Raw genomic sequence first — 25,290 nt, 5'->3', positions numbered from 1 at the left:
CTCCATTGTTGGAGGAGCTTTCAGGTCATGAGTCCCAGCCATTGCCTGGTTCAGAACAGGTCTGTGACAGGGTGTCTGGCTTTTGTGCCTCCTTGAGGCTGGTGCCACAGTTGGGAGAAGCACCCTCTTAGCTGTCTGGTGCTCTTCCTAATATCTGCAGGAGCTTTGCCAAACTGCTGCAGACTATAAGAAGACTTTAGCATGGGTGGAGGCAGGCTTCCCTTCCACTTAAGCCCTTTGGGTGTAACTCAGATTTGTACAGTGGGGATTGAGGGAGACCCAAAGAAAGAAAGGGTGCACTGTCTGCTTTTGAAGAGTGTATGGTTGTGGGCAATTGTGAGGTTAACAATGAATAAGGACTTTGGCAAGGAGAGGCTAGAGCCAAGTGTGGTAGAATGTAGGATCACTCCCTCACAGAGGGAAAGGGAGGGCTTGTCCCAAGAGAGTGTATTTCACCAGGAAGAGAGGGAGTCCCATAGAGAGCGGGAGGAAGGCTCCTCTCAGAGGCCAGGTCTGACACTGCCAGAGAAGTAATAGCCCTTCTTTTGAAGCCTCTTCAAGAATAGGGACAAAGAAATCTAGATTACCTTTGGGTTTAAATTAAAAAATAATAATTATAGTTTGGCTAACATGGTTATAATGGTGTTAAAGTTTATGGTGTTGATATACAAAGTTGCCGCATCCCCCCCCCAAGTACTCAAGACCTTCCAGCCCTGCCCCCATGTCACCCCTAGTCCACATCTTCATTCTCCTTCTCCTATCCCCAGTGCTCTGTAATATGAGTATTTTAATCCCAGGTCAAGGATTTGTCATTTGTTGATATTGTATATTCCCTTATTTTGCCTTTGCTTTGCCACAGATGAGTGAGATCACTTAGTTTTTGTTTCTCTCTCATATTTTTGCTTTGTATATACCCGACAGTTCCATTCATATTGCAAAAAGAACTGCATGATTTTATCTTTTGTTGTGGCTGGAGCATATTCCATTGTGTGTGTGTGTGTGAGTGTGTGAGTGTACACCATAATTTCTTCATCTGTTCATCTGTCGCTGGACATTAGGTTGTTTCCATAAGACCTAATTATCTTAAGAGCACAGAGGTAGCTAGTTTTGACTTTAGTTTCTGTGGGGTTTTCCTAGTCCTGACAAAGATGATAAGGAACCAGGAGGACAGCAGCTCCTTCACTGGAATGAAGTGTTTTCCCTCGTTTCAGTTTTAATCCAGACTTAAGCCAATAAAGATTGAGTGCTAATTTCAGCTTGTCTTCATCAACCTTTATTGTCAAGTCACTGTAGTTTTCTGAACCAGTTTTTCTATCTGTAAAATGAGGTGATGGGCAGGTTGACCTGAGGATTTCTAAAGTCCTTCTAGTGTTAAGTTCTGAGGGTCTGTCTTTTGGGGGGGAGACTATGAAGTGTGGGTCCAAAGAGTCAGGGCAAAGGAACAGAGGTACAGAACAGAGTGGGAATCAGACTTGGTGACTAGGAGCCAAAGTGGGGAATCCATGAAAGTCCATAAAAGTCCATGAAAAGTTTAAGTCAGAATGGCCAGAAGGGAGGTATGTGTTTCAAGGAGTGTCCAGTGCCATGGAAGACTGAACATGGAGATTTTGGCTCTGGCCCTAATCCGAACCAGCAGAGGGAGTGATGGGCCTGGGAACAGCATAAGTGAGACTTGGGTGGGCTGGGTCCAAATCAAGGGTGGTGCACGGTGTGGACTTACCCAACTCTCCTCATTCTGTGCCCCTGCCCCCAGGCCACCCCAAATTGCTTCTATACCTCCCACTCTATACCCCCATATGCCCTTCACCTCATCACTGCCCTCAAGGTAGTATTTGTGTATCATCTACCAATAATTTCTCAGCATATTATTAAAAAGTTTTATTTATTGGGCTTTGTGTCAGGTGCTGTGTTCAAGGATTTGCATATAGATTGATTTTACCTTGAAAATAAGTCAATGGTAGCAACTGTGATTTCTCCTGTTTTACAAATGAGATCATTGAAACATAAATTATAATAAATTATAATTTATATAACAGAGCTGAGCAGCATGATTTATCCTGCTGGTTGGTTTCATCAAAGTCACAATGGTTTACATCAGTGAATGTTTTAGGAGTGCTTTTAGACTCTTTTCCAAAAAGTGAGTTGTCAAACCATAGCACCATCAAAGTGCAGAAATCCCTCTACTTCCACTTCCTTGCACCCCTTTCCCCCTTTGTACCCTTTCTGGTGACCTCAATTCTATGACTTCACTCTGAGCATTGGTCTAGTCTTCTGTTAATTTATTTGTCCCCTTCCCTTCCCTCTGTTAATGCAGTGACTGGGGTTCACACTCGTCCTTGACTATGGTGCTCACACATTCAATTGTGCTGCTCCTTGGGCTCACAGATTAGGTTGCAGTGCTCACACACTTGGTGGAGGTGCTTTCCAGGATTGCACTCCTTTAGTTGTGATATTTGTGCACCTCCTGGTTGTAGTGTTCACCAGGAAGCTTGCAGTGTGCACACACCACTAGCTTCAGTGCAGCCGGAAGTTGCTTGTCATGGTGAGGATCACTGACCTCAGCATTGTCAGGATGGAGCTCAGCACAGGCACTGGAGCGGGGACTCAAACTCAAGTGCTCTTGCGACTGAGCCATCTCCTGGCACTCTTCAAGGGTTGGTTTGGGTTTGATTTTGTCTATTCCCTTACTGTGTTTTTTATAGTCCTCATATAAAATGAGGTCATTTGATCATTTGTCTTTCTTTTTCAGACTTATTTCACTTTACTTTACAACCCCCAACTTCATCCATGCTATTCCGTATATCAAGGTTTTGTCTTTGCTAATAGATGAGTATATTTTATTGTACAGCGAGACCAGCATCTTTGCCCACTCTGTTGCCCTGAAGCACCAGGCACACATTTTCCTCAAAAAACAACCCGTGAGTTCACGGGCCTGAGTCAGTGTCACCAAGTAGCATCTCCTTCTTCTGTCGCCTCAAGAAATTTGTAAACTCCCTGTGTGCAGGAAAACTGCATTCAGGTTCAGACAGTTCCACAGCAACATCTGTCTCTGACTATATTTATTTTTGGTGTTTTAGGAGATGAAGAGGAAGAGGATGGTGGTGAGGACAGGTTCGACAACCCAGTCAGGGGCCCTGGGCCCAAGGGTCCAGTGGGGATTGGGTCTGAAGCTCAGCTTGCTCGGAGGATAACAAAAGGCAAGAACCGCCGGTTGCTGTCCAACAAGCCACAGGACTTCCAGGTATGGGTGGTTCTGGTGGCCGTGGCCTTCTCAACCACTGTATTGCTTAACACCTAGCCCTGGTGAGGATGGAGGGAAGGACGGCTTCCTGCAGATGGTGGCTCACTGAGGAAAAGGAGATATGTATATAATCCAACTAAGAGAGCTCCCCATTTTCTGATAGAGGAGTTGGAGTGGTCAAGTTGAAAAAGACTTCAGAGAAGCGGAGTTGCTTCCTTTTTTCCTTTGGTGATAGGAGAAGCTGGTAGAAAAATAGAAACATGGTCAATGTATTTTTCATAGCTGTGGGCACTGCCTTTGGCTTGGACAGCTCAAGGCTGAATCTGTCTTTTCCACAGCCAAAAAAAAAAAAAAGGTCATAAGGAAGCTGGGGTCTGGGCTGCACTGGCCTCAGCCTTCCCTGCCTTTTCTTGAACTAATGCTGGACTGTTCCAACCCCACCACCACGCATGGATTCTGCATCCCAACTCCGCTTGCTTTCCACTTTGGGAATGAGTACCAGCAGTTCCTTCCAGTCCGTGAGTCCCAGTGAAGTGTAGAGCTGCCGTGACTTCTCAGGGGTCCTTCCACCAGTGCTGCAGAAGGATCAGTGACAACGTCTTTCTGTGTTTGCAGATCCGTGTCCGGGTGATCGAGGGTCGGCAGTTAAGCGGCAACAACATAAAGCCTGTGGTCAAGGTTCATATCTGTGGACAGACCCACCGCACTAGGATCAAGAGAGGGAACAACCCCTTCTTTGATGAGGTAAAGGGGCGAATGGCTGTCCCTGCTCAGTGAGTCTGTTCTATTTCTCTGCACCTTTAGACTTTTGCCAGATCCAAGGAGACGGGGATACCCGTGCAAACAGAACAAGTCAAGACAGGGCAGCATCCCAGCTTCAAAGATGCCCTAGAACTGGGGATCCCATGGTCACAAACCAGGTTCTTCAAACTCTCAGTGTCTTTTTGTTTGTGTGATTTTGTTGCAATTTCCCAGTGATGCCCTTCCTAACAGATTCTTGGATCCTCTGATGGAGCAGATGAAGTCAAAGCTTTGGTATTATTTTTTTTCTATTTAGTCAAGTGTCCAAAGGATTACTGTGTGTGACTAAGTAACTTCTCTCCCTTTTCCCCACTTTATTTACAAAGTTGTTTACAAAGTTGTTCATGATGATTTGTTACAAGCATTCAATATTCAACACCAATCCCACCATCACTGTCACCTTCCCTCCACCATTATGTTCATTTTCCCAGCAACCCTCAAGCATGTCCCCATGGTGGCCCCACCATCATTTATTTCATATTTTTTGTTACCACTAAATGACTAATGAAATGATCAAAAAATATTTCCATAGAAGAAAATTTTTGAAAATTGTTGTATTTCACCATGGGGACATAAAGTCTTTTTTTGAGGGTTGGTTTCTATGTTATATTCCATCCAATCTGGCGTACTACAACTAGAATTTGGAGGTGTTGCTCCAGAAAACCCCAAATATTTAACTAGACAGTCCGGCCAGAGACATGGTGGTGGCTCTGGAGTGTGGGAGAGATAGTATAGTAGGTAGGGTGCTTCCCTTGTTTGCCACCAACCTGGGTTCGATACTTGGCACCCCCCCAATGGATCCTCAAGCTCCCGGGGAGTGATGCCTGAGTGCAGAGCCAGGAGTAATCTCTGGCACTGTCTGGTGTGGTCACTCCAAAATATAACACACATGTTTACAGATAAAACCAGTGTCTTATTTGATCATTCTTAACAATTTTTCCGTAGATTTGAAATATTGCTAAATAAAAAAATTGGGGTAGTACAAATTTTAAGTAGATATTCATTTCTCCCCCTTAGGATTAAAGTCTATTGGAGTTACATGGTACGGCTTCTGTATATTCAATATTCTTCCCAAGAGTCAACCTTCTTAACTGAGTTTATTTTTGTGGCAGAGCTGGGGGAGAAGTTTGAGCCTCAGTCAGTGATGCTCAGGGAGTGCTCCAGGCACATTACTCAAGGATCATTTTCATCACTTTTGGGAAGTGATGAGGTATAGGTGATCCAACCCAAGCCTCCCACAGGCTAAGCTTGAACTCCAGCACTTTGAATTATTAACTTTACTTTTAAACTTAGCTATTAAAGTGGGTTACAAGATGTTCAATATCAACTACTGAAATACTAACATTATCTAGTGGGTAAAATTTGCTTTGAGGGTGTTTCATTAGAGAAAAACAAATTATCTCATAGGACACAAATGACGAAGTTACAAATAAAATTAAATTACTCTTCACTTTCCAGGTCATGAAAACCCTAAACACCCAGTTTAGTAAGACTTGCAGTAAGATTTGTAAGAACTAACCTAATCTCCTTACTTTAGTCAACTAGAAAAGGTTGATCCTAAATAAGCAATTTTGTTTTAATACATATGGCAGCAGTTCATTCACTATTTCCCTTCTATCTAGCAACGGTAAGTTGCTCAAAGCTCACAAATCTCAGAGTGAACACTGCAAAAAAATTTGGAGTTTGTGTTTTTTTTTTTTGAAGAGCCTCCCCCCGCCCCCCGCCCGGCCCAAATTGTATTCACAGATCCTACACAGTCCATACCTGCTGATCTTCAATTGTCTTTTTATCTTCTGTCTTGCCAGTTATTTTTCTACAATGTCCACATCACCCCCTCTGAGTTGATGGATGAGATTATCAGCATTCGGGTAAGAACTATAAGAAGAGTAAGATCATGCCTGATAACTGCCCAAGAAAGCCTTCATTTTTCATCGTTCCTTTTTTCTTTCAGGTTTATAATTCCCATTCATTGAGGGCAGACTGTCTGATGGGGGAATTTAAGGTGGGTGAAAATAGCCAATTTCTTTTACCTACATCAAAGACAGGAACTTTCACATGCATCTGCACATCCTGATGACCTGCATAGGTTGGCAATAATGCTCAGTCGTAGGATCCTTGCTCAGAGCTGGGATACCACCAAAGGACATGACTGTTCCAAGAGCCTGAGATCAGTTGAATGTCCTCTGGCCAGTGACTAGTTGGACTTTCAGAGTACAACCCTTCCAGTGCCCTAAGCAAGATGCCTGAAAGGCTGCCACTTCAGGGTCTGTCCTGACTTTCCTTCTGCAGATGGAAGCCAGCACACTGCTATAGAGACAGTGAATGCCTCACCGTGACCAGAAGCCTGTCACCCACCTCTTACCAATACTCCCAGCATTCCATCTACAAAGCCAGTTATTGCAAATATGATGCATGAAAGAAAAATCAAATGAAAAAAGAGAATCCAGGTGCTTTTACAAGTAACTTAGATTAGAATTGAAGAAAAGAAAAATATTATGTGTAAAATTGACAAAAAGCACATAAAATGTATTAATTGGGATACTCTGCTATCGCTGGAGCGATAGCACAGCGGTAGGACGTTCGCCTTACAAGCGGCCAACATGGCTGACCCGAGTTCGATTCCTCCGCCCCTCTCGGAGAGCCCGGCAAGCTACCGACAGTATTCGATATGCCAGACACAGTAACAACAAAGTCTCCAATGGAGACGTTACTGGGCCCGCTCGAGCAAATCGATGATCAACGGGAGGGCCTTTACCTTTACCTTTTACCTTTACTCTCTCTATACCTTACACACAAAAAAGTTATAGAAAACAAATAAATTAATTAAAAAATTTTAGAAATTCAACCAAAAGCAGGTCATTAGAGTGATTGACTACTTGACTGGAAATTTTAGGGCAATTGATTACTATTGATATAAAGAAGACAATTGTCAGAATAATTACAAAAACAGCAAAACACAAATGATTCTAAAAATAATTTACTAAGGACTTTTTATAATTTGTGCTAATATATGCCTTCTTTCTCCCTCTTTGCATGTTTAGATTTCATGGACATTTATAGTTTACTTCCTTTTTGTTTTCTGAATAAAATGCTAGTGATGTCCAGTGATTTGAAATATACCAAAGGAAACTAGACTGCTTTGGAAAAGACTGATAATGTGGCAGAGTCATTGAAAGCAGTTAGGCTTAAAATAATTTTTTGGCATGGACTATGGTTATCCATATCAAGGTTCAGTGGACTTGGCGAAAGGAAGCAAGTGGAATATTAAATTGGAGCAGTAAATTAAAGAGAAAATGAATGCCAGGAGATTAGGAGTGGGATTTGTGAACTATTCTTAGATCTTAATTCTATATATAACGCATTAGATATATAAGAACTGTTTTATATATAACATATATATAAGAATTATATATATAAAGATCTTAATTCTTTATGCAATGTCAGATGTGAAATATTTCGACAATATTTGGAAACTAACCTTAAACATTATCTTTAAATTACATATAACTGTTAAATATGCATGTCACTCTTTGTAAATGTGATTCAAGTTCTGCCTCTAACTTCAACACTTATTCAACTTCAACAATTCATTTTGCTATATGGGTTACAAAAATATTTGCGATCAGTTATTTCAGTCAAATTTTCCACCACCTTTGTGATACCCATTCTTTTTTATGTAATTTCCAAATGTTTAATTTAAAAGATTTCTTTGTACCTGCAATGCATATCATATATGTATTTGTATATATATACATAATTATGTGTCTGGAAGGGACTCTTTGTCCTTCAATCATACTCTTACATTTGAAAATAAATATTTCAATCTAAAAAAAAAGAATTAAAGACAGGGGCTTGGTTAGAGTTTTCTAGCTATGTGGAAAGGGCTTCCTCTCAAAAGAAGTACTCTCACTATTCTAAATCCTGGGAGATGTTTTGTGTCAGTCATACATTTGTTCACACCATTTCTGCCATGAGCAGGCTACTTATCTGCTCTGTGACCCTTAGTTTTTTCATCAGAAGGTGAGTGACGGTGAAAAATAAGAGGGTTAGAATAATTAAGCACCTATCACGGTACTTAGCTTATTGACATACCCAATTAATGGTTATATTAATACTGACATTTATTCAAAGAGAAGGAAGAACATTAGACTGGAACTTGAGCGAGCACCTTTGCATTGGATAGCTAAGGTACTGGTTTTCCAGTATGTTCTGTGAAACAACCCCATGGTTTCACAGAGGCATTCTGCGCTACCAAAAATGTCAGTTGGGACATGTTGGTCACCCTACTCAGTTCTTCCAAGGTTTAAAACATGCTCATTCATTCAAAATGATTAATTGAGCATCTTCTACATGTCCCACACCAGGCAAAGCATTGGGAATACCGAGAATATAAGACAGAGAGATGTTTGCTTTCAAAGAAATTTAAGCTAGGTTATGAGCCTTATATTTAAATAGAGTAATGATAGTTTCTTTGAAATGACTAAATTGATTTTAAGATCTTTTTGACATGCTTTTAATTATTTTCTCCAGATTGATGTTGGATTCGTTTATGATGAACCTGGTAAGTAATTTTCTCCCTATCAGGAATCACGACCATCCTGTTATTCGTCGATTGCCTCGAGCAGGCCCCAGTAACGTCTCCTTCATCCTAGCCCTGAGATTATATTCATGGCTCTTTAGGCGAATGAGACCCATCATTGTTACTGGTATTTGGCATATTGGGTATGCCACGGGGAGTTCGCCAGACCCTGCCGTGTGGGCAGGCTACATTCGGTAGCCTGCCAGTTTGTCCAAAGTAGGAGTGAGATAATAAGATGTCATAAAAAGATGTCATAAAAAGGAGCTGGTTTTCATAGTCTCTGAGTCTTGGTCGTTGATGGGATTACACGGCGCCAGGGGGCCAGTTGGTGGGTGTGACCCCCGCCTACTGGAATTTGGAGGATCTGGGTGGAGGATGCTCAGCCCCAGTCTGAGTAGGCTTGGAGATCTCGGCCCCGGAACCCGCGTGGCTTTGTCCCTCTGCCGGTACCTTCATGTGTGCGGAGAGTGGTCTTAGCATGGTGGTGGCTGGTCCTGGAGGTCTTCGGCTGCCGGGGCCCTGGTCAGGGCGGGGAGGAAAGCTCAACCCGCTCCCCTCCAAGGGACCCCAGCGAGGAATAGCCAGGCGCGGGGGGGCAGGAGACTGCACTGTTCTCCCTCCAGGAGCTGGTTTTTATAGTCTCTGAGTCTTGGCCGCTGATGGGATTACATGGCGCCAGGGGGCCAGTTGGTGGGTGTGACCCCTGCCTACTGGAATTTGGAGGATCTGGGTGGAGGATGCTCGACTCCAATCCGAGTAGGCTTGGAGATCTCGGCCCCGGAACCCACATGGCTTTGTCCCTCTGCCGGTACCTTCATGTGTGCAGAGAGTGGTCTCAGCATGGTGGTGGCTGGTCCTGGAGGTCTTCAGCTGCCGGAGCCCTGGTCGGGGCGGGGAGGAAAACTCAACCCACTCCTCTCCAAGGGGCCCCGGCCTATCATTAACTTGAAAATTCCGGGACTCAAGAAATAAGGAAGTTTTTTCTCTTAATTGGAACAGGATAAGGATACTCAGCCAGTATAAAGCTTAACAGCTTAATGTATATGTCTTTTTTTTTTTTTAACCTCATAGTAGTTATCCTAACATTCACAAATAGGTTATTTCTTCGGTTTTTGTTTTTGTTTTTGTTTTTTTTTCCTTGGAGAGCCACATACAATGGTGCTCAGGGGCTTACTCCTGCTCTCAGGAATCACTCCTGAAAGGGCTTAGGGGATCATATGGGGTGCCAGAAATCAACCCTGGGTGTCTGTTTTGAGAGGATGTTTTGATCTCATTAAAATTAAATCCTGCGGTCAGGAAATGAATTGTAGAGAGGCTTGCTGGAGTCACACCAGGGCAGGGAACAGAGTGGGGAACAGGATGGGGGTGGGAAGAAATGTCTGTGCAAAGTAGAACACATTAATTCAGAGGCTGCCCTGGGGAATTTGTTGCATCAGGACAATACTTCCAAGGAAATGCTTGTTTGTCTGACAAGAAAAGAAATCATAAAGCCTGTCAGCTTTTCTTTAGAGTGTCCATGTGCCTTGTCATTTTAGGTCATGCTGTTATGAGGAAATGGCTTCTTCTCAACGACCCTGAAGATGCCAGCTCGGGTGCCAAAGGCTACATGAAAGTCAGCATGTTCGTCCTAGGAACCGGTGATGAACCTCCTGTGAGCTCTGCTCCCTGGCATTTACTCTCTCCCCCACTTTCTCTACTTTTTTGTGCTCATCTAATACAAAAGGTCACAGGATTTTCTTGTGGTATCAGGACTAGAGAAACAGATGAGTTTCAAATCTGTACAGCAGTTCTGAGATTGGGTTGGGGCTGAGCTCTTCAACCTGAAAGGCAGAAAACCCTCATGGAATTTCAGTTGGTTTCATTTTGCAAGCAGCTATTTGGCTTCTGTGTGTGTGATCTACAACTGTGTGTCCCCAATAGACTGAGAAACAAGACCGTGACAGTGACAGTGACGATGTGGAGAGTAATCTGCTGCTCCCCGCTGGCATTGCCCTCCGGTGGGTGACCTTCCTGCTGAAGATCTACCGAGCGGAGGACATCCCTCAGAGTATGTATGGGTTTGACTTTGCTCTGGACCACTAGTGATCTGCCTGAGTAGATGGGTTCTAACAATAGTGATTGGTGCTACCGACACTACATTTTTCTTCTGAAAGAGCATCATGGGCTTTTTGTCATTCATGTGGGTCCCATTGAGAATTCCCTGAGCACATTCATGGGGCAACTGATTGGTCATTGATCCACGTTCCTTATTACGTTTCTAACACATTCTGCTTTGTTCCTTCTTTATTCAATGTCCGTTGTCTTTTCCTTTTTCTAGAGCAGAGGCTCCCAAATTTATGTGGTCTATCACACCATTTTATATGGAAAAAATATCACTTCACATCCTGTTAATCTACCTTTTTAAGCAAACAAACAGAAAATGTTCCCCAATTCTATCCAAGGATACCACAGTCCTGAGTCATTTCAGAACTCCTGGGGGTGGTAGTACCCACTTTGGGAAAATGTTCTAGTGTATACTAAAGAGAGGTCAGCAGTCAACACTTCCAACTCCTTCTAGCCAAAGTGAAAAAAGTGAATTTTATAAAGAGATAAATGCATTTGCCACCAGATTATTTTTAAATGGTTAGACAAAGTCAGCTAAATGCCAATGACTTGAAGTTTATCACTACTGTAGTATGTAATACAATACTTATGAAGAGAGTGGATACATTTCAAAGGATTACTGACAGTGCTTCTATTTGTGGAAACCCATCTAGTTAATCTTCTATCATTGCCAAGAGCCCAGTATCCTGCTGTCTTGTCCACCTGTTTGTTTTTACTGGTCCCTGATATCCAGGATCCTGCTCTAAGTGCCTGTGGGACAGCATCCAATGCATCAGCCGTCTTCAGGATATCCTTTTGTTGGGAAGACCCCACTTTTTTTAAGATCATCAGTTTCCTCACCATCCCATCTAAAATATCTTCTATGAATGAATAAATTAAATCTCTCATTAGACGGCCTACATTGACCTATTTAACTGATCTCTATTTACTTTTGAGTTTTCAAACATTTTGTAATTGACTAAATGTGATATTTATGACTCTGATAAATTTCCTTTAATTTTTCTGAAAAAAAATAACAGCAGTCCTAACCTAAGCACCTCTTCAAAACTTAAACCAGGTCTACATTTGAGAATTGCCTTTTACCCTAACTAGACAGACTTTGTTTATTCTACTTTTCACCTCTACTAATGGTTATTAACATTAGAACTTTGAGGATTTTTTTCAAGGTTGCTCCTTGATTTTAAAAAGTTTTATGGGGAGAGCACATTTTATCTCTCACAAATAAAATACAAAGAATTTGTAACTACATTGCCATGAGACCTTACCCCTTTGAGAATAGTTATTGTTGAATCTATAATTGTGTATAAGAGAAAATTTTTAATTTGGGTTGAGTGATGCTAAATTTTTAAAGGATCAAATTTAAATTCTGCTGTGTGACACATTGCTTTCTAGTGGATGACGCCTTCTCACAGACAGTAAAAGAAATATTTGGAGGCACCGCAGATAAGAAAAATCTAGTGGATCCTTTCGTAGAAGTTTCCTTTGCTGGTAAAAAGGTTAGTATGTGATCAAAATACAGATATCTCTAGAAGTAAATGTTTAAAGCATTGTGCTTTCCTTGGAGTGAACTCCTGTCTGTTCTTTGTGGAAGGAGCTCCCTGGGGAGCAGGGAACTGGGCAGAAACACAGATGATGTGAGCCAGAGCATGCCACACCTCACCACAGGTTATTTTTGAGTGAAAGTATTCAGGACTCAAATAAGAAAATTTAATCTTTTGAGAGATTAGACTAGTGAAAGCTTTCACTAAGTTATTTGGTTTATATGCCAGCTCTGGGCATTATTTTAATCTAATCCTGCGTCCCTTGCCAGAGGAAGGCCGGTAACAATGTTCCTGTAAATGTCATAGAGCAGAGCCCATGGTCAGCTGCCCATTCGGTCAGACTTTCCAACTCCAGGTCCAGTGAACTTCTAAAACTCGAGAATTAGGCATGGGAGTGGGGGTGGAGAGAATGGGAGAGTTTTGGCATAGGAATACCTGTCCCTACCCCTTTTACCTGTGAAATGGCTAAAGATTGGAGAATGGCATTCTGTAGTAGAATAACAGCACAGCATGGATAGCTACAGAAATAAATAACTCCAAGATAGGTGACCCATTTACTTAGAAAAATGAGATTCAACAAGCTGCACATGATAGGACCAGGTATTATCCCCAGAAGAATCATGGGGAGGGAGTGGAGCAATATTTGTGGTCAGTTGTGGAGTTGATTTAAATTCAAACTTTCCCTGACACTTTAGAGATTAAAGGCAAATTTCTTAACCTCAAAGACCCTTCACATTAAAATGATAATCTCAGGATTGTTAAAAGGGCCGGTTGACTCAAAAAAATTGTGAGCTGACTGAAATATTCAATAGTGGAACTGGAGTGATAGTACAATGGGCAGGACATTTGCCTTGAACATGGCCAACCTGGGTTCGATTCCCATCATCCCATATGGTCCTCTGAGCACCGCCAGGAGTAATTTCTGAGTGCAGAGCCAGGAGTAACCCCTGTGCATCGCCAGGTGTGACCAAAAAAAAAAAAAAAGGAAAAATAAATAAATAAATAATATTCAATAGTTTCTCCTGTGCTATGACTACAAAAAGAGACAAGAAAGTTGTTTTCAGGAAGTTTATTTTGTAGTAGAAGGAACAAGGAAACTAGTAATTGATGGTTTTAGCTAGTGCTAAGTGCTGCATGGACAATATAATGGGTGGGGTCTTCTCTGATACGTGGTCAGTGCGAGGTAGGGGTATTAAGGAGTGCCCAATATCAAAGTGGACATCTTTAAAGCAGATAAATTTGAGCAAAGGTCTGAGTAACACAGACATCTGAAGGCCAAGGGTTTCCCAGGAGAAAAGGGTAAAAAGATGGCCATGGGGCTGGAGTGGAGCAAGCAAGAGGAACCGAGAGAGGAGATGGGAAATATGTGAGTGCTTGGACAGTGGGACTTCTCAGCTAGAGGAGGGATCTGGACCCCATCTCAAAGCATTTGGAGAGTTTACTGAAGATGCTACTGCAGACCAAAATGAGTGAGGGGGCAAAAGAGAAAGTGGAGATCTAGCCCACCACCGACTGTAGGCTTCAGGAGGACCAAGTTCCATGTGAAGACAGGGGTGTAAGGAGACAGAAGTGAATGAGATGAGGTATGTGAGTAGAAGAGACATGCAATGGATCTCTCTGTCTCTAAGCCTGAACACCCTAATTCATGATGAATGAAAGATGGAACAGGGGCTGCCTTTGGGGAGCAGGTGGAGGGGTGAGTGAATCCAGACATCTGTCTAATGTATGAGTGAAAAGTTACACAGGACAGTATGTAGTAAGTGCTTGTAAACATTTCTCTTGCATTACCAGCCTATTAGAAATGTAGCGATTGAAAATTAAGTTTTTAGTGTCTAGAAGCAGCAACAATCAATATTATTTTTTGCCATATTTACCTAAGCAGCATCAAGAAAAATAAACTTGAATGAGGTTCCTAAGTGTATAAATTATGAGTCACAGCTATGACTCATGTACGGAGCTATGATTCTAGCATAGCCCAGTACGCATATTGTGAACTTTTATAAATTAGAAGCTTGGATCTGGAGAAATACTGGGATTATGTGCTTTCCTTTCATGCCACAAACCCGTTTGATTCCAGAAACACTGCATGTATTCTCATCCCTCACCCCCAGCCCAGACAGGAGTGACTCCTGAGCACAGAGCTAGGTGTGCCCTCATCTGAAAAATAATAATAATTTTTAAAATAGCTTAGAAACTTTAATACCAACAGATTTTGCTCTGATAATTTTACAGGTTTGCACAAATATAATTGAGAAAAATGCAAACCCTGAGTGGAATCAAGTCGTTAATCTTCAGATCAAGGTTTGGCTTTCTTTTCTTTTTCAGAAGAATGTTTAATTGAATAGTTTCTGAGTAAGTTGAGAAATAATTCTTCTCTCTCTGTGTCTTTTTTTAAAAACAGTTTCCTTCAGTGTGTGAAAAAATAAAACTAACAGTGTATGACTGGTGAGTTAAAGAACAGATTTGTATTGTATTCAAATTGAAAGAATGAAACATGTAGATATTGAAGAATTTTTGTGTACTTTTCTTCCAGGAATAAATTTTATTCCAGGAATAAATTGTTCCTGGAATTGGGTATTTTCTTTTTTAAAATGATAGTATTGTTACAGAAAAGTTTTAGCTAACTTGGCTCAATTGCTCATAAACTGAAGAAGAAAAAAAATGATCTGAAACACCTCAAGATAAGAAATCCAGGATTTAGAGGCTGGAGCAATAGCACAGAGGGTAGGGCGTTTGCCTTGCATGCAGCCGACGCGGCTTCGATTCCCAGCATCCCATATGCTCCCCCGAGCACTGCCAGGAGTGACTCCTGAGTGCAGAGCCAGGAGTAACCCCTGAGCATCGCCGAGGGTGACCCCCCAAAAAAGCCAAAAAAAATAAAAAGAAATTCAGGATTTAAATACCATTGAACTGTGTAATGTAGATTTCAGAAACAGAGTAAATCATTTCCTGGGAAGAACCAAAAAAAGTTTCTGATAGCTGTTTCATTATTTTAGAACAGAAAATGAAATGTGTGTACCTATTTTATGTAATGGGATTACATTAATCTCACTATATAATGAGCTGAAATTCATTTTATGGTAATCGTCTTGAATGTGACCTTAGGTAAACCCCTTGAGCTCTCTGTAAAAATCAAAGTTTCTGCAACTTAAATGGAGTTACCCAATGTTTCTCAAAGACAGTTTAAAGAGCCTTTAACATTATGAGTAATTGTGGACATACCTAATTATTTACAGGCATAGCATGACCTGTTACAAAGTTTTTAATATACCTAATTTTTTACAAGGATAACATAACCTGTTATGAATGCAGATTCATATTCTCCATCTACATTCATCTACATTCTATGTCCTTATTCCCATCTCTGCTTTTATTGACTGAGAAAATAGAAAATGAGAGTGTAGTATATCCCAAGTGACATTGTTTTAGATGCAGGGAAGCTTGAAGTCTACCAGACATTGTCTAGTAGCCTTTTCCAATTCTATATTTTGAAATGAATGCTTATAGGTAGAGACCTTAACATGTTCTTTTAAACAGGGATCGTCTTACAAAAAATGATGTCGTTGGAACAACATACCTGCACCTGTCTAAAATTGCAGCCTCTGGTGGGGAAGTAGAAGGTAAGCCATTCTGGAGAGATGGAAGAGAATTGGGTACAGAACTTCTAGAGAAGAAATTAACTGGGACTGCCACTGGTAGTAGATTTGATTCCTTAAAAGCCTATTGAACTATTTCAGTGATCATTTGATCATGAGCTGCAAAAAATTATGTAGTGATGAATCAATAGTTACTTAATATGTAACTAACAGTGAAAAAATTTTAGCTTTCTTGCCCCATCCCAAAGCTACCCAGTTGTTTTATAAATTTTAGTGTCATTAAATAATACCAGCATATCATTTTATAGTGTCGTTAAAACAAGTTCACCCAAATATAACATGATATTCTCTTCTCAGCTTACTTTTTTTTTAAAAGTAACAAGGTCAGATGGGATTGAACCATGACATCTCACTCCCCCCAAATAATGCACATTTTGTTTTCATGCTAACAAGGGGCTCCAATAACAAATACAACTTGCTTTTTTTTCTATACTAGGAACTACTTAAAAACTCTTTACAGGAAACCCATGCTCAAGGAGCTGCAACAAAAGGATATATGATACAACTCATTAAAAAAAGTGTCATACCTGGCAGTGGACCACATTTTGAACCACTGCCAGCAGTTATTGGGAGTTATCCCCAACAGTGCTCTGGGAACCATGAGTATCAGAAATTGAACTTGACCTTCCAGCATGCAAATCAGACCATGAGATATCTCCCCAGGCCCCTACTCTTTCTTTAGTGTGCAGAGAATAGTATTTATACTATTGCTTTTATATTAATATTTACACTTAAGTCAAAATTCTGAACAGAATGTGAATGTTGTTGCCTATTTCTGTGTCACAGAACAGAAGAGAGGGATGAGAAGGAGAAGGAATAAAAGGGAGGATAAGGGTAGTTCTACTTGTCTCTTCTTCCCAAGTGAAAAATCCAGATATTAGGACTAGATTAAATCACAAAGGTAATCAATAAAGTACTTCAAAAACAAGTTATAATTAGACATTTTAAGCAATTATTTAAGGGTTCAAGGAGATAATAAAGGGGCAAGACACTTGCCCAGCCCAGGTTCTTTTCCCAGCACACAAATCCCCTGATCCCCAAGCCTTGCCAAAAATAATCCTTATTTACAGAGCCACGAGTAAAACCTGAACACATCTGGGTGTCACCCTAAAATAAAACAAAGGTAATTATTCAAGACATAACAGTATAGACATTTGTCTCAGTGATATGTTAGTAATGTCCAGAAGAATAAAAACTTAAATTATTGGAAAGTTTCAAGCCTGTGTCTGAAGACTTTCTCACATCACAGGTCCTGCAGATTGTCTATTATACATTCTGAAAAGAAAGAGTAGTGAGCATCTTCCCCAAAGAAATAATGTGTCATTTACTATAGACCTTTGCTTATACTGTCTCAGAATAAATTAACTTGGATTTTTCTAGTCTTTGACCCTACTAGGTGAGAAATAAGATAAGTAAATATGAAATGTTGGTAACTCCCGCAGACCTCCACTGGTTGTGAGAAGCCTAGTTTTCTCGGATTCTTCACTCCCAAGCTTGGGGTTGGTGTCTTGGGACTGAATTATTTCATGTGTAGTTAATCTGCTGATTGTCAAAAATATTTGAACCGTTTTTTCATTGAACTGGTGACTTTTGTATAAATTATCGAAAGGTCATGTGACTTACACTTGAGAATTTGGGAATTTTCTGGTGTTGCTAAACCACTTACCTGCCGTTCGATTATTATTAACTTTTTCAATGTCTCTTATTATGCCGGTGTTTCGCTTGTTGTTTAACCAGTTGTATTTTTACTACATAGATATCTCATCTTCGGGATCTGGGGCTGCATCATATACAGGTTTACGCTTTGTAATTTTGCTATTTCTGGATATTATTGTCTAATATTATCATATTAACAGCATATAAATTAATTTTATTTAAAACTATGTTTGACATTTGCTCTTTCAAAAGTAGTTTTGCTGGAGTAGTAATTTTTGTATTAGTCCTTTATGTTGTCCTGCATGGCTAAACTGTAATAAACTAACTTGGCTTTGATCTTCAACTTATATTTTCACCTAGATGCACACCCTATTTAATTTCATTATAAATGACTGGATATATTATTGTATATATTCTGTAGATAGAGAGTTGAGTACTAAATCAGTTGTTTAACGTGAATAAAATCACTTTCTTCCACTCTCAACATAGATCTCCAGGTTGGAAGCCATTGAACATTTTCCACTTGGTGCCTTAATCATATAACATGATTTTTGGTTTACACAGAATTTGCTGTTCTTTATAAGTTTACTCAATGCTCTTACACTAGACCATCACAACTCTTTTAGGACTGTTGTAATCATGCCCTAAAGTACACAGGTATAGAGAGGTTTGCTTTTCAAATAAACCTGATAGTCCCTGCTGTGTTGGTCACCCAGGGTTGTTGTAATAGAGAAAGAATATAGCGTACATAAGGAAGCTTTACAAAAGGAAGTTTTATAGGATATGATATTGGCACAATTACACCATTATTATTTGTTCTTAAAAATTAAATTCGGGTGTGGACAAATTAATACAGGGGTAAAGACACTTTCCTTGAATACCAATGACCACAGTTTAATCCCTGGCATTACATATCGTCCCTTGAGCAGGAGTAATCCTTGAGCACAAAGCCAAGAGTGAGCCTTGGATACAATTAGATGTGGCCCTAAAACAAAACAAAATGAATTCATCGTTCTATAATCAGTTTTATATGAGTATTAAGGTATACTTAGATTTGTAACAAACTTGAGAGATTTGGTAATACTTTATTGCTTCATTCTTTTGTTCAACCAACCAGGAAATAATTGTGTGACAGTACTCCACCACAGAACCAATATTATGTCTAGGAAAGCAAAATAAAACATAAGTGAAACCTGCAATGCCCCACCATAATTGAAACACCAATAAGCATATCTTAAAGGCTAAAGCATAGATCTAAAGCTAAAAACACTTACATAAGCCCAAGTGTAAAGGAACTTTTGGGAGGTGAGGGAGGTGTGGGTTGTAACTAGATGAGAAGAAAACATTGATAATAAGCTAAAGAATTTGTTTTATTTTGTACAACTACACTGGAACATCTGAGGCAAAATTTTTTCATAAAATGAGTTAAAGTTTGAAGGCAGCTTGTGAGAAAATACCTGGGAGACAGACTAAGACATGAACACACACAATGACATTTTCTCATGTTAATGCATAACTAAGTAAGCCCAAGGATTTAAACTGACAAAGAAATTTGCTTGGATATAAAAGAATTTATTTTTTGTTATCAAGGTGATGTTCAGAAGATCTCTTTTGTTCATTTGTTTATTTGTTTGGGGGCCACATTCAACAGCGCACAGGAGCTACTCTATACTCAGAACTTGGTGTTTTCTCCTGGAGGTGCTTAAAAGACCACAGAGTAGCAGTACTCATACTTAGGGCTCCAGTTTGCAAAGCATGTGCTCTCTCTTTGAGCTATCTGTATAACATTTTGACATTCTATACTGATTGTATAGGCCCACAATACGGAACGTTGACATTTTTTGTCCCATCCTTGAAAATATTTAGCAAAAAGCAAAATTTTATGGCAAAAAGTCAACATAGAAAGTGACATGCGGGGCTTGGGTAACATGCAGCAAAAGTATACCAGAGTAATGGTTGGTGTACTTTTTGTACTGTTTGCATAGGTACCCTATGCAAACAATGAAATTCAAGATCTGGACACAAATCTGTCATTTTTCCCTTTGACAAGTTGCATCACTTCTGGGGCTTCAGTTTTCCCATATTAAATGACTAGAGTAAAAGGGGTTTAACTTTAATCTTACTTTAATATTTCCTTCTCTTACTGTAGATCTCTGCTTTAAACTTGTATTCCAACACAGCACCCTTCCCTGTGCAAGAATATTCTAGTGCAAAGCAAGGAGCCTAAACCTGGCTTGTGAATGATCATCTGGCCAACTTGATGATGTTCTTTAGGGCAAAGTAGATGAAGCCAAGTGAAGCATTTATTTCCACATAATATTTATATCATCTTGTTCATTTGGAAACCCTAGAAAAATCTCTGTTGGAAAAATGCTTCTTCTTGATTTGGGTTTTACAGGAGATTTCAAAGTAGTTATGAAATGAGCCATCATAAATTGTTATCAAGTCTCACTCTTAGGCTGTCAGAAACTATTTTCCTTCATCAAATTTAAATGTTTCTTTTCTTCTACCCTCTAACCTGCAACAGAGTCTCATTACCGTGTATGGCTTCCACCTCATCCTCGGAAGTGCTCAAGCCCATTAACACATATGGGAAAGTCTCAAATAATTAAGGTGATGGCAAAATGCAAGTCTCTTACAAAGGGCATTCTGTTCATCTGCCTCTCCATATGCATCTTTCCACTTAATTTTAAGCATAGGGTTGGAAAGAAGCACTGAATAAGGCACTGATCTGGTCAACCTCTTATTGATGGCAGGAATCAGTTTGACAGTCTCTTTAAATATAGGCTTGAAAGGCAAGCTCTTGCCTCAAAATTCTCCTCTACTTCATTGTTTGATATTTATAATTCATACAAAGATCTTCCTTAGATTAAGTGAACAAAAGTCCATCCCGTTGTAACTGTGATAAGAGCTGCTTACTCTGCTTTTGAAATGAGTTCATCCTACTTGCATACAGGAGTATTTGAGATGGTTGACAGCAGCTCTCACATTTACTGGTCTTTACACATGATCTCTCTTTGAGTTCCCATTTTCCTTATGCTGGGGGCGGGGGTAGACTGGCTAAATCCAGATAGCATAAATATGGGATATATTAGCAGCTCACAAAAGATGAAATGTCATGAATGGGGAATTATTACATTAAAACATTACATTAAATATCATATACAATAAACAATTTAGATACATATCTAACACTATCTGAATATTTATACTATTTAAAACTAAATTATATTATTTGGAAAATAAATAAATATAATATATATCCTTTAAATTTTCCCCAAATAATATAATCTTTTTCTTCAATTGTAGTTATGTCTTTAACATAATATTATTATAAACTTAGAAAAATGCAAAAGTCGACTTGAAATTCTCTGGCTTTTTCATTGAATATTATCTTTTTTTTACAATAGCCTCATAAGTTTACCTGAATTACCCCCCAATTTTTTTAATTAATGTTTTATAGCAGCAAGAGAAAATAAATATGGTGCATCTCACAAATACTAATAATCTGCACTAAAACAACTAATTTACATCTTGGAAGGAAATTATCACACCAACTAACAACTAATATTTTTAGTAGCTTAAGCTGTAGATGCCTCAAATCTAATCACAATGTTTTCTTCCAGCAAATACAGGAGAAACAGAGGTGGGCTTTGTTCCAACATTTGGCCCTTGTTATCTGAACCTTTATGGAAGCCCCAGAGAGTATACAGGATTCCCAGACCCCTATGATGAGCTAAATACTGGAAAGGTTAGTTTCAATCAATTCTTATAATTAATGAGTACAGATTAATGTGATTCTTATTCTAATAGTTGTAATTAAGTCTTATACTTAGGGAACCCCCACATACACATAGATACGACTAATCAAGTGTTGAAAGATACAAGTCTAAGGGCTTTTAATTCTTAGGATGCAAAATTAGGAAAGAATCCTGGAGACAATCTAATTTGGTCATGCAAGTCCATAGCATGGACATTCCTCAGGCTTACACTTAGCCAAGTGTCAGTAATCACTGCTGTACCTTTTTTCGAAGAAGCAAAAAAGCTGCCCTAGTGTTCAGCTCCGTATCATCTTCTAGGAATCTGCTAAATTATTGGAGGTGACATACTTGGTGACATGCTTTGTTTTACCATGATGGATTCTATCTTCATTTTATAAATGGAGACATAGAGGTACAGAGATGAGAAGGGCTCTTTCTACCACATTGGAATCCAAAATAATGATTTCTAACTGGCTCCCCCAAACCAAGAAAGGTAGAGTTAAAAAAAAAAGAATAAAACATTATGAGGGAAGTAGAAGACTGGCTGCGAGGCTCTTCCTTCCTCTTTGGAAGAATCTGCTGCCAACTCTGTTGAGCTTGGTGGGAGGAGTATCCTCTCTTCAACCTCATACTCAGCCACACCCCAACATCTTTTTCCTTTGCTTGTGGGTCACTGAGACTTGTCCTTGTTACCACATTACAGTCTCTCAATTCTGAGGGGGAAAAAAGAAGAAACATATAACAAATAAATACAGAGAGGGACTGGGATGATAGTACAGTGGGTTGGGCATATCGAATACGTCATGGGTAGCTTGCTAGGCTGTGCCCTGCCTTGCACACAGCTGACCAGGGTTCGATTCTCAGGACCCCATATGATCCCCTGAGCAACACAAGGAGTAATTACTGAGTGCAGAGCCAGGAGTAACCCCTGTGCATTGCCAGGTGTGACCCCCCCAAAAAAGGAAAAATAAAAAATAAAATAAATAAATGCAGAGCTATTCTGCTGAAGTAGGGTAAAGATGTTGAGAGGCCCCCACACTTCCTCTCCCTAGCACTGGAACCTCTCTGGACTTAGAGCCTGTCTTGAAAGCCCCCAACCATAGTCATAGGTCCTCTCAACTCTGGCTCCCCTGGTGACATTTGGGTGGCTTCCTATTGACCTCTTCTTGAAGATACTAGCTATCTGAATTTAGCTGAAACAGTAATTCATTCAAAGATGATTGATTTATTCTATAGGGTTTGGCCTTGTAATGAGAAACCTTTTACAGTTGTATTACCAACTAGGGACAAAGTGTTCTTTCCTGAGTTGTTTATTCCTAAATGGATAACCCTGTGTTATTGTTTTCTAGGGGGAAGGCGTTGCCTACAGAGGCAGGATTTTGGTTGAACTAAGCACTTTTCTTGAGAAAACACCACCAGATAAAAAACTTGAGCCCATTTCAAATGATGACTTACTGGTTGTTGAGGTAAATGTTGGAGTATGGTCTGTGCTAGAACGGAAATGGGTACTTGACAGCAATTTTCTTAGCCTTATTCTGACTGTGCCCCCCACACTGGTTGGCCACCTTGTCTTGTATTGTGACACCGCCCCACCCCCCACCCCCCGCCTGCCATTTATAGAGTTCTCACCTGCAGTGCCCTTGGAATATCCTGGAAACCAACTAATATCAACTAACAAAAACCTATGGTGACACTGTCCTCCTGTTGTTCATCGATTTGCTCCAGCAGGCCCAGTAACGTCTCCATTGGAGACTTTGTTGTTACTGTGTTTGGCATATCGAATATGTCATGGGTAGCTTGCCACGCTGTGCCCTGCAGGCGAGATACTCTCGGTAGCTTGCCGGGCTCTCTGAGGGGGGCAGAAGAATCGAACTCGGGTCGGCCATGTTGGCTGTGTGCAAGGCAAACGCTCTACCCGCTGTGCTATTGCTCCAGCCCAACAAAAACCATTTAACAAAAAAAAAAAAATTTCTTCTAAAACTTTCAAGCTCTTAAAAGTTTTAATATGCCTCATTTAATCTTTTAACAAAACAATGCAGTGTTAGTCAGGCTTAAGAAGAAAGAATATTCTGACACATGCTAGCTATAATATGACTAAATCTTGAAGTTATTGTGCAAGTTAGATAAGTCAGGTCACAAGAGGACAACTAGTTGATCATGCTCACATGAGGTATACGGAGTAGTCAGACTCATAGAGACTGAGAGCATGTGGAAATGGACAGTGTAGACCAGCAAATGATTAAACAACTCTGTGCATGTTTATTGGGAATGGTAGTACAGTGTGAAGAAACTTAATGCCATCAAACTCTACATTTAAAAATGGAAATAAGACAGTAAATTTTATGCTATTTGTATTTGACTACAACTTTTTTTAAAAGAAGTTTTGAAGCTGTTGTCTTAATACTTCTGTATATGAAAGACCACGTCTTGCATCGTATGTTGAAAAGAACCCACCCATGAGGGTGATTTATTTTATAGACCATAAATTATGGCATAACTGAAAAAACAAAGTTAATAAATATCCTTCAGGGATCATGTAATTTTTATTAGTTTCTTATAGGTAAGAAGGTATCACTTCTTTCCTACTTAAATTATGGTATACACATTGACATAGGTAACAGTGGGGGAAAAGAGGGAAAAACATCATTAAATGCTACCATTTGAGACCATTATGGCCTCTAAATATCAGACTATAAAGCTATAGGGTTGGGAATTCCTTCTCTAGGAACATGTTGTTATGTATATATTATAGCATAGTGCTAAATATGCTATAGTAAGAAATTTTCCAGGCTTCTTGAGTATTGTAAATTTTGTATGGTCAACAACCAAGCACGTAACCAACATCTCTGCACTGTAGTGATCTCCAGTGTTTTCATCCTAAGCTAAGTGAGCATAGACAAATACTTGGTACCAAAAAGTATGCAGAACAAACTCTAGGTGCCAACAATATTTAATAGTAGAAGGTATACAGTATGATGAAGTACAACAATTTAAATCATTGCTAATCTTTACATTGACTAAGGAAGTTACATGTCCAAGGATCAATAAATATGATCCATAAATAACAAGTGATGCAAACTGAATAAGGATTTAGAGCAGAATGTGAATTCAAGAGATCTTCTATGCCCAAATGAATCAGGACCTGAAAGCTCATGGTCATTTCTATTATACTCAGTAGATATTCAATATCATCACAACGGCCCTTTGTTTAACCACCTCAATGTACACTCACTAGTAAATAAATCATTAATAAAAAAGAAAGGAACAAAGAGGTTGAAATTGTACTCCTAGAATATATCATCTTTAAACACACCATTACCTCAATATGAAAAAAAACTTTTAAATGAACACTGATTTCTATTTCAGAAAAATAAATAAGTTTGTCTAATTTTACTTATCTTTAAAATGACAATAAGGGGCTGGAGGATAGTGGGCAGGGTAATTGCTTTGCAGGCAGCCAACTTGAGTTCAATCCCCTGCACCCTTAGGATCCCATGAGCACTGCCAGATAGGGCCCAAATCTGACGTTTAAACATATTCCCTATGATTTCTGATAGAAAATTAATATTAAAACGGTCACGGTCACGGTCACAATCACGGTCCTCCCGTTGTTCATTGATTTGCTCGAGCAGGCCCAGTAACGTCTCCATGTGAGACTTGTTGTTACTGTGTTTGGCATATCCAATACGTCACGGGGAGCTTGCCAGGCTTTGCCGTGCGGGCGAGATACTCTTGGTAGCTTGCCGGGCTTTCCGAGAGGGGCAGAGGAATCGAACTCTGGTCGGCCATGTTGGCTGCGTGCAAGGCAAACGCCCTACCACTGTGCTGTAGCTCCAGCCCCAATATTAAAACAATTAAAAATAATATATCAAAGTACACCTTTTTATCTTTGTATGTATAGAACAAAGCCTTCTTTGAAATTTTTATTCTAATGCATGAATTTAACATAACT

At 39.8% G+C, this 25,290-nt stretch overlaps 1 protein-coding gene across 2 annotated transcripts in view; it reads left to right on the top strand.

The window, feature by feature from the left end:
* MYOF (myoferlin) overlaps positions 1–25,290 on the top strand; it is a 150,099-nt gene that overhangs the window by 50,714 nt on the left and 74,095 nt on the right. The window contains exons 6-19 of one of the 2 annotated variants that reach the window (XM_056130410.1): positions 3,078–3,241; positions 3,857–3,985; positions 5,848–5,910; positions 5,994–6,044; positions 8,573–8,603; positions 10,157–10,272; positions 10,542–10,668; positions 12,117–12,220; positions 14,498–14,566; positions 14,667–14,710; positions 15,803–15,885; positions 17,678–17,716; positions 21,204–21,328; positions 22,688–22,804. In XM_056130410.1, the coding sequence (XP_055986385.1) occupies positions 3,078–3,241; positions 3,857–3,985; positions 5,848–5,910; positions 5,994–6,044; positions 8,573–8,603; positions 10,157–10,272; positions 10,542–10,668; positions 12,117–12,220; positions 14,498–14,566; positions 14,667–14,710; positions 15,803–15,885; positions 17,678–17,716; positions 21,204–21,328; positions 22,688–22,804 (1,262 nt within the window). The remainder of the gene's footprint in view (positions 1–3,077; positions 3,242–3,856; positions 3,986–5,847; positions 5,911–5,993; positions 6,045–8,572; positions 8,604–10,156; positions 10,273–10,541; positions 10,669–12,116; positions 12,221–14,497; positions 14,567–14,666; positions 14,711–15,802; positions 15,886–17,677; positions 17,717–21,203; positions 21,329–22,687; positions 22,805–25,290) is intronic. The other variant, XM_056130411.1, reaches the window with a different exon arrangement.

Source organism: Sorex fumeus, unplaced genomic scaffold (genome assembly GCF_029834395.1).
Source record: "Sorex fumeus unplaced genomic scaffold, SorFum_2.1 ptg000078l, whole genome shotgun sequence".
Lineage (NCBI taxonomy): Eukaryota > Metazoa > Chordata > Mammalia > Eulipotyphla > Soricidae > Sorex > Sorex fumeus.
This window is presented reverse-complemented; position numbering and strand designations above follow the sequence as displayed.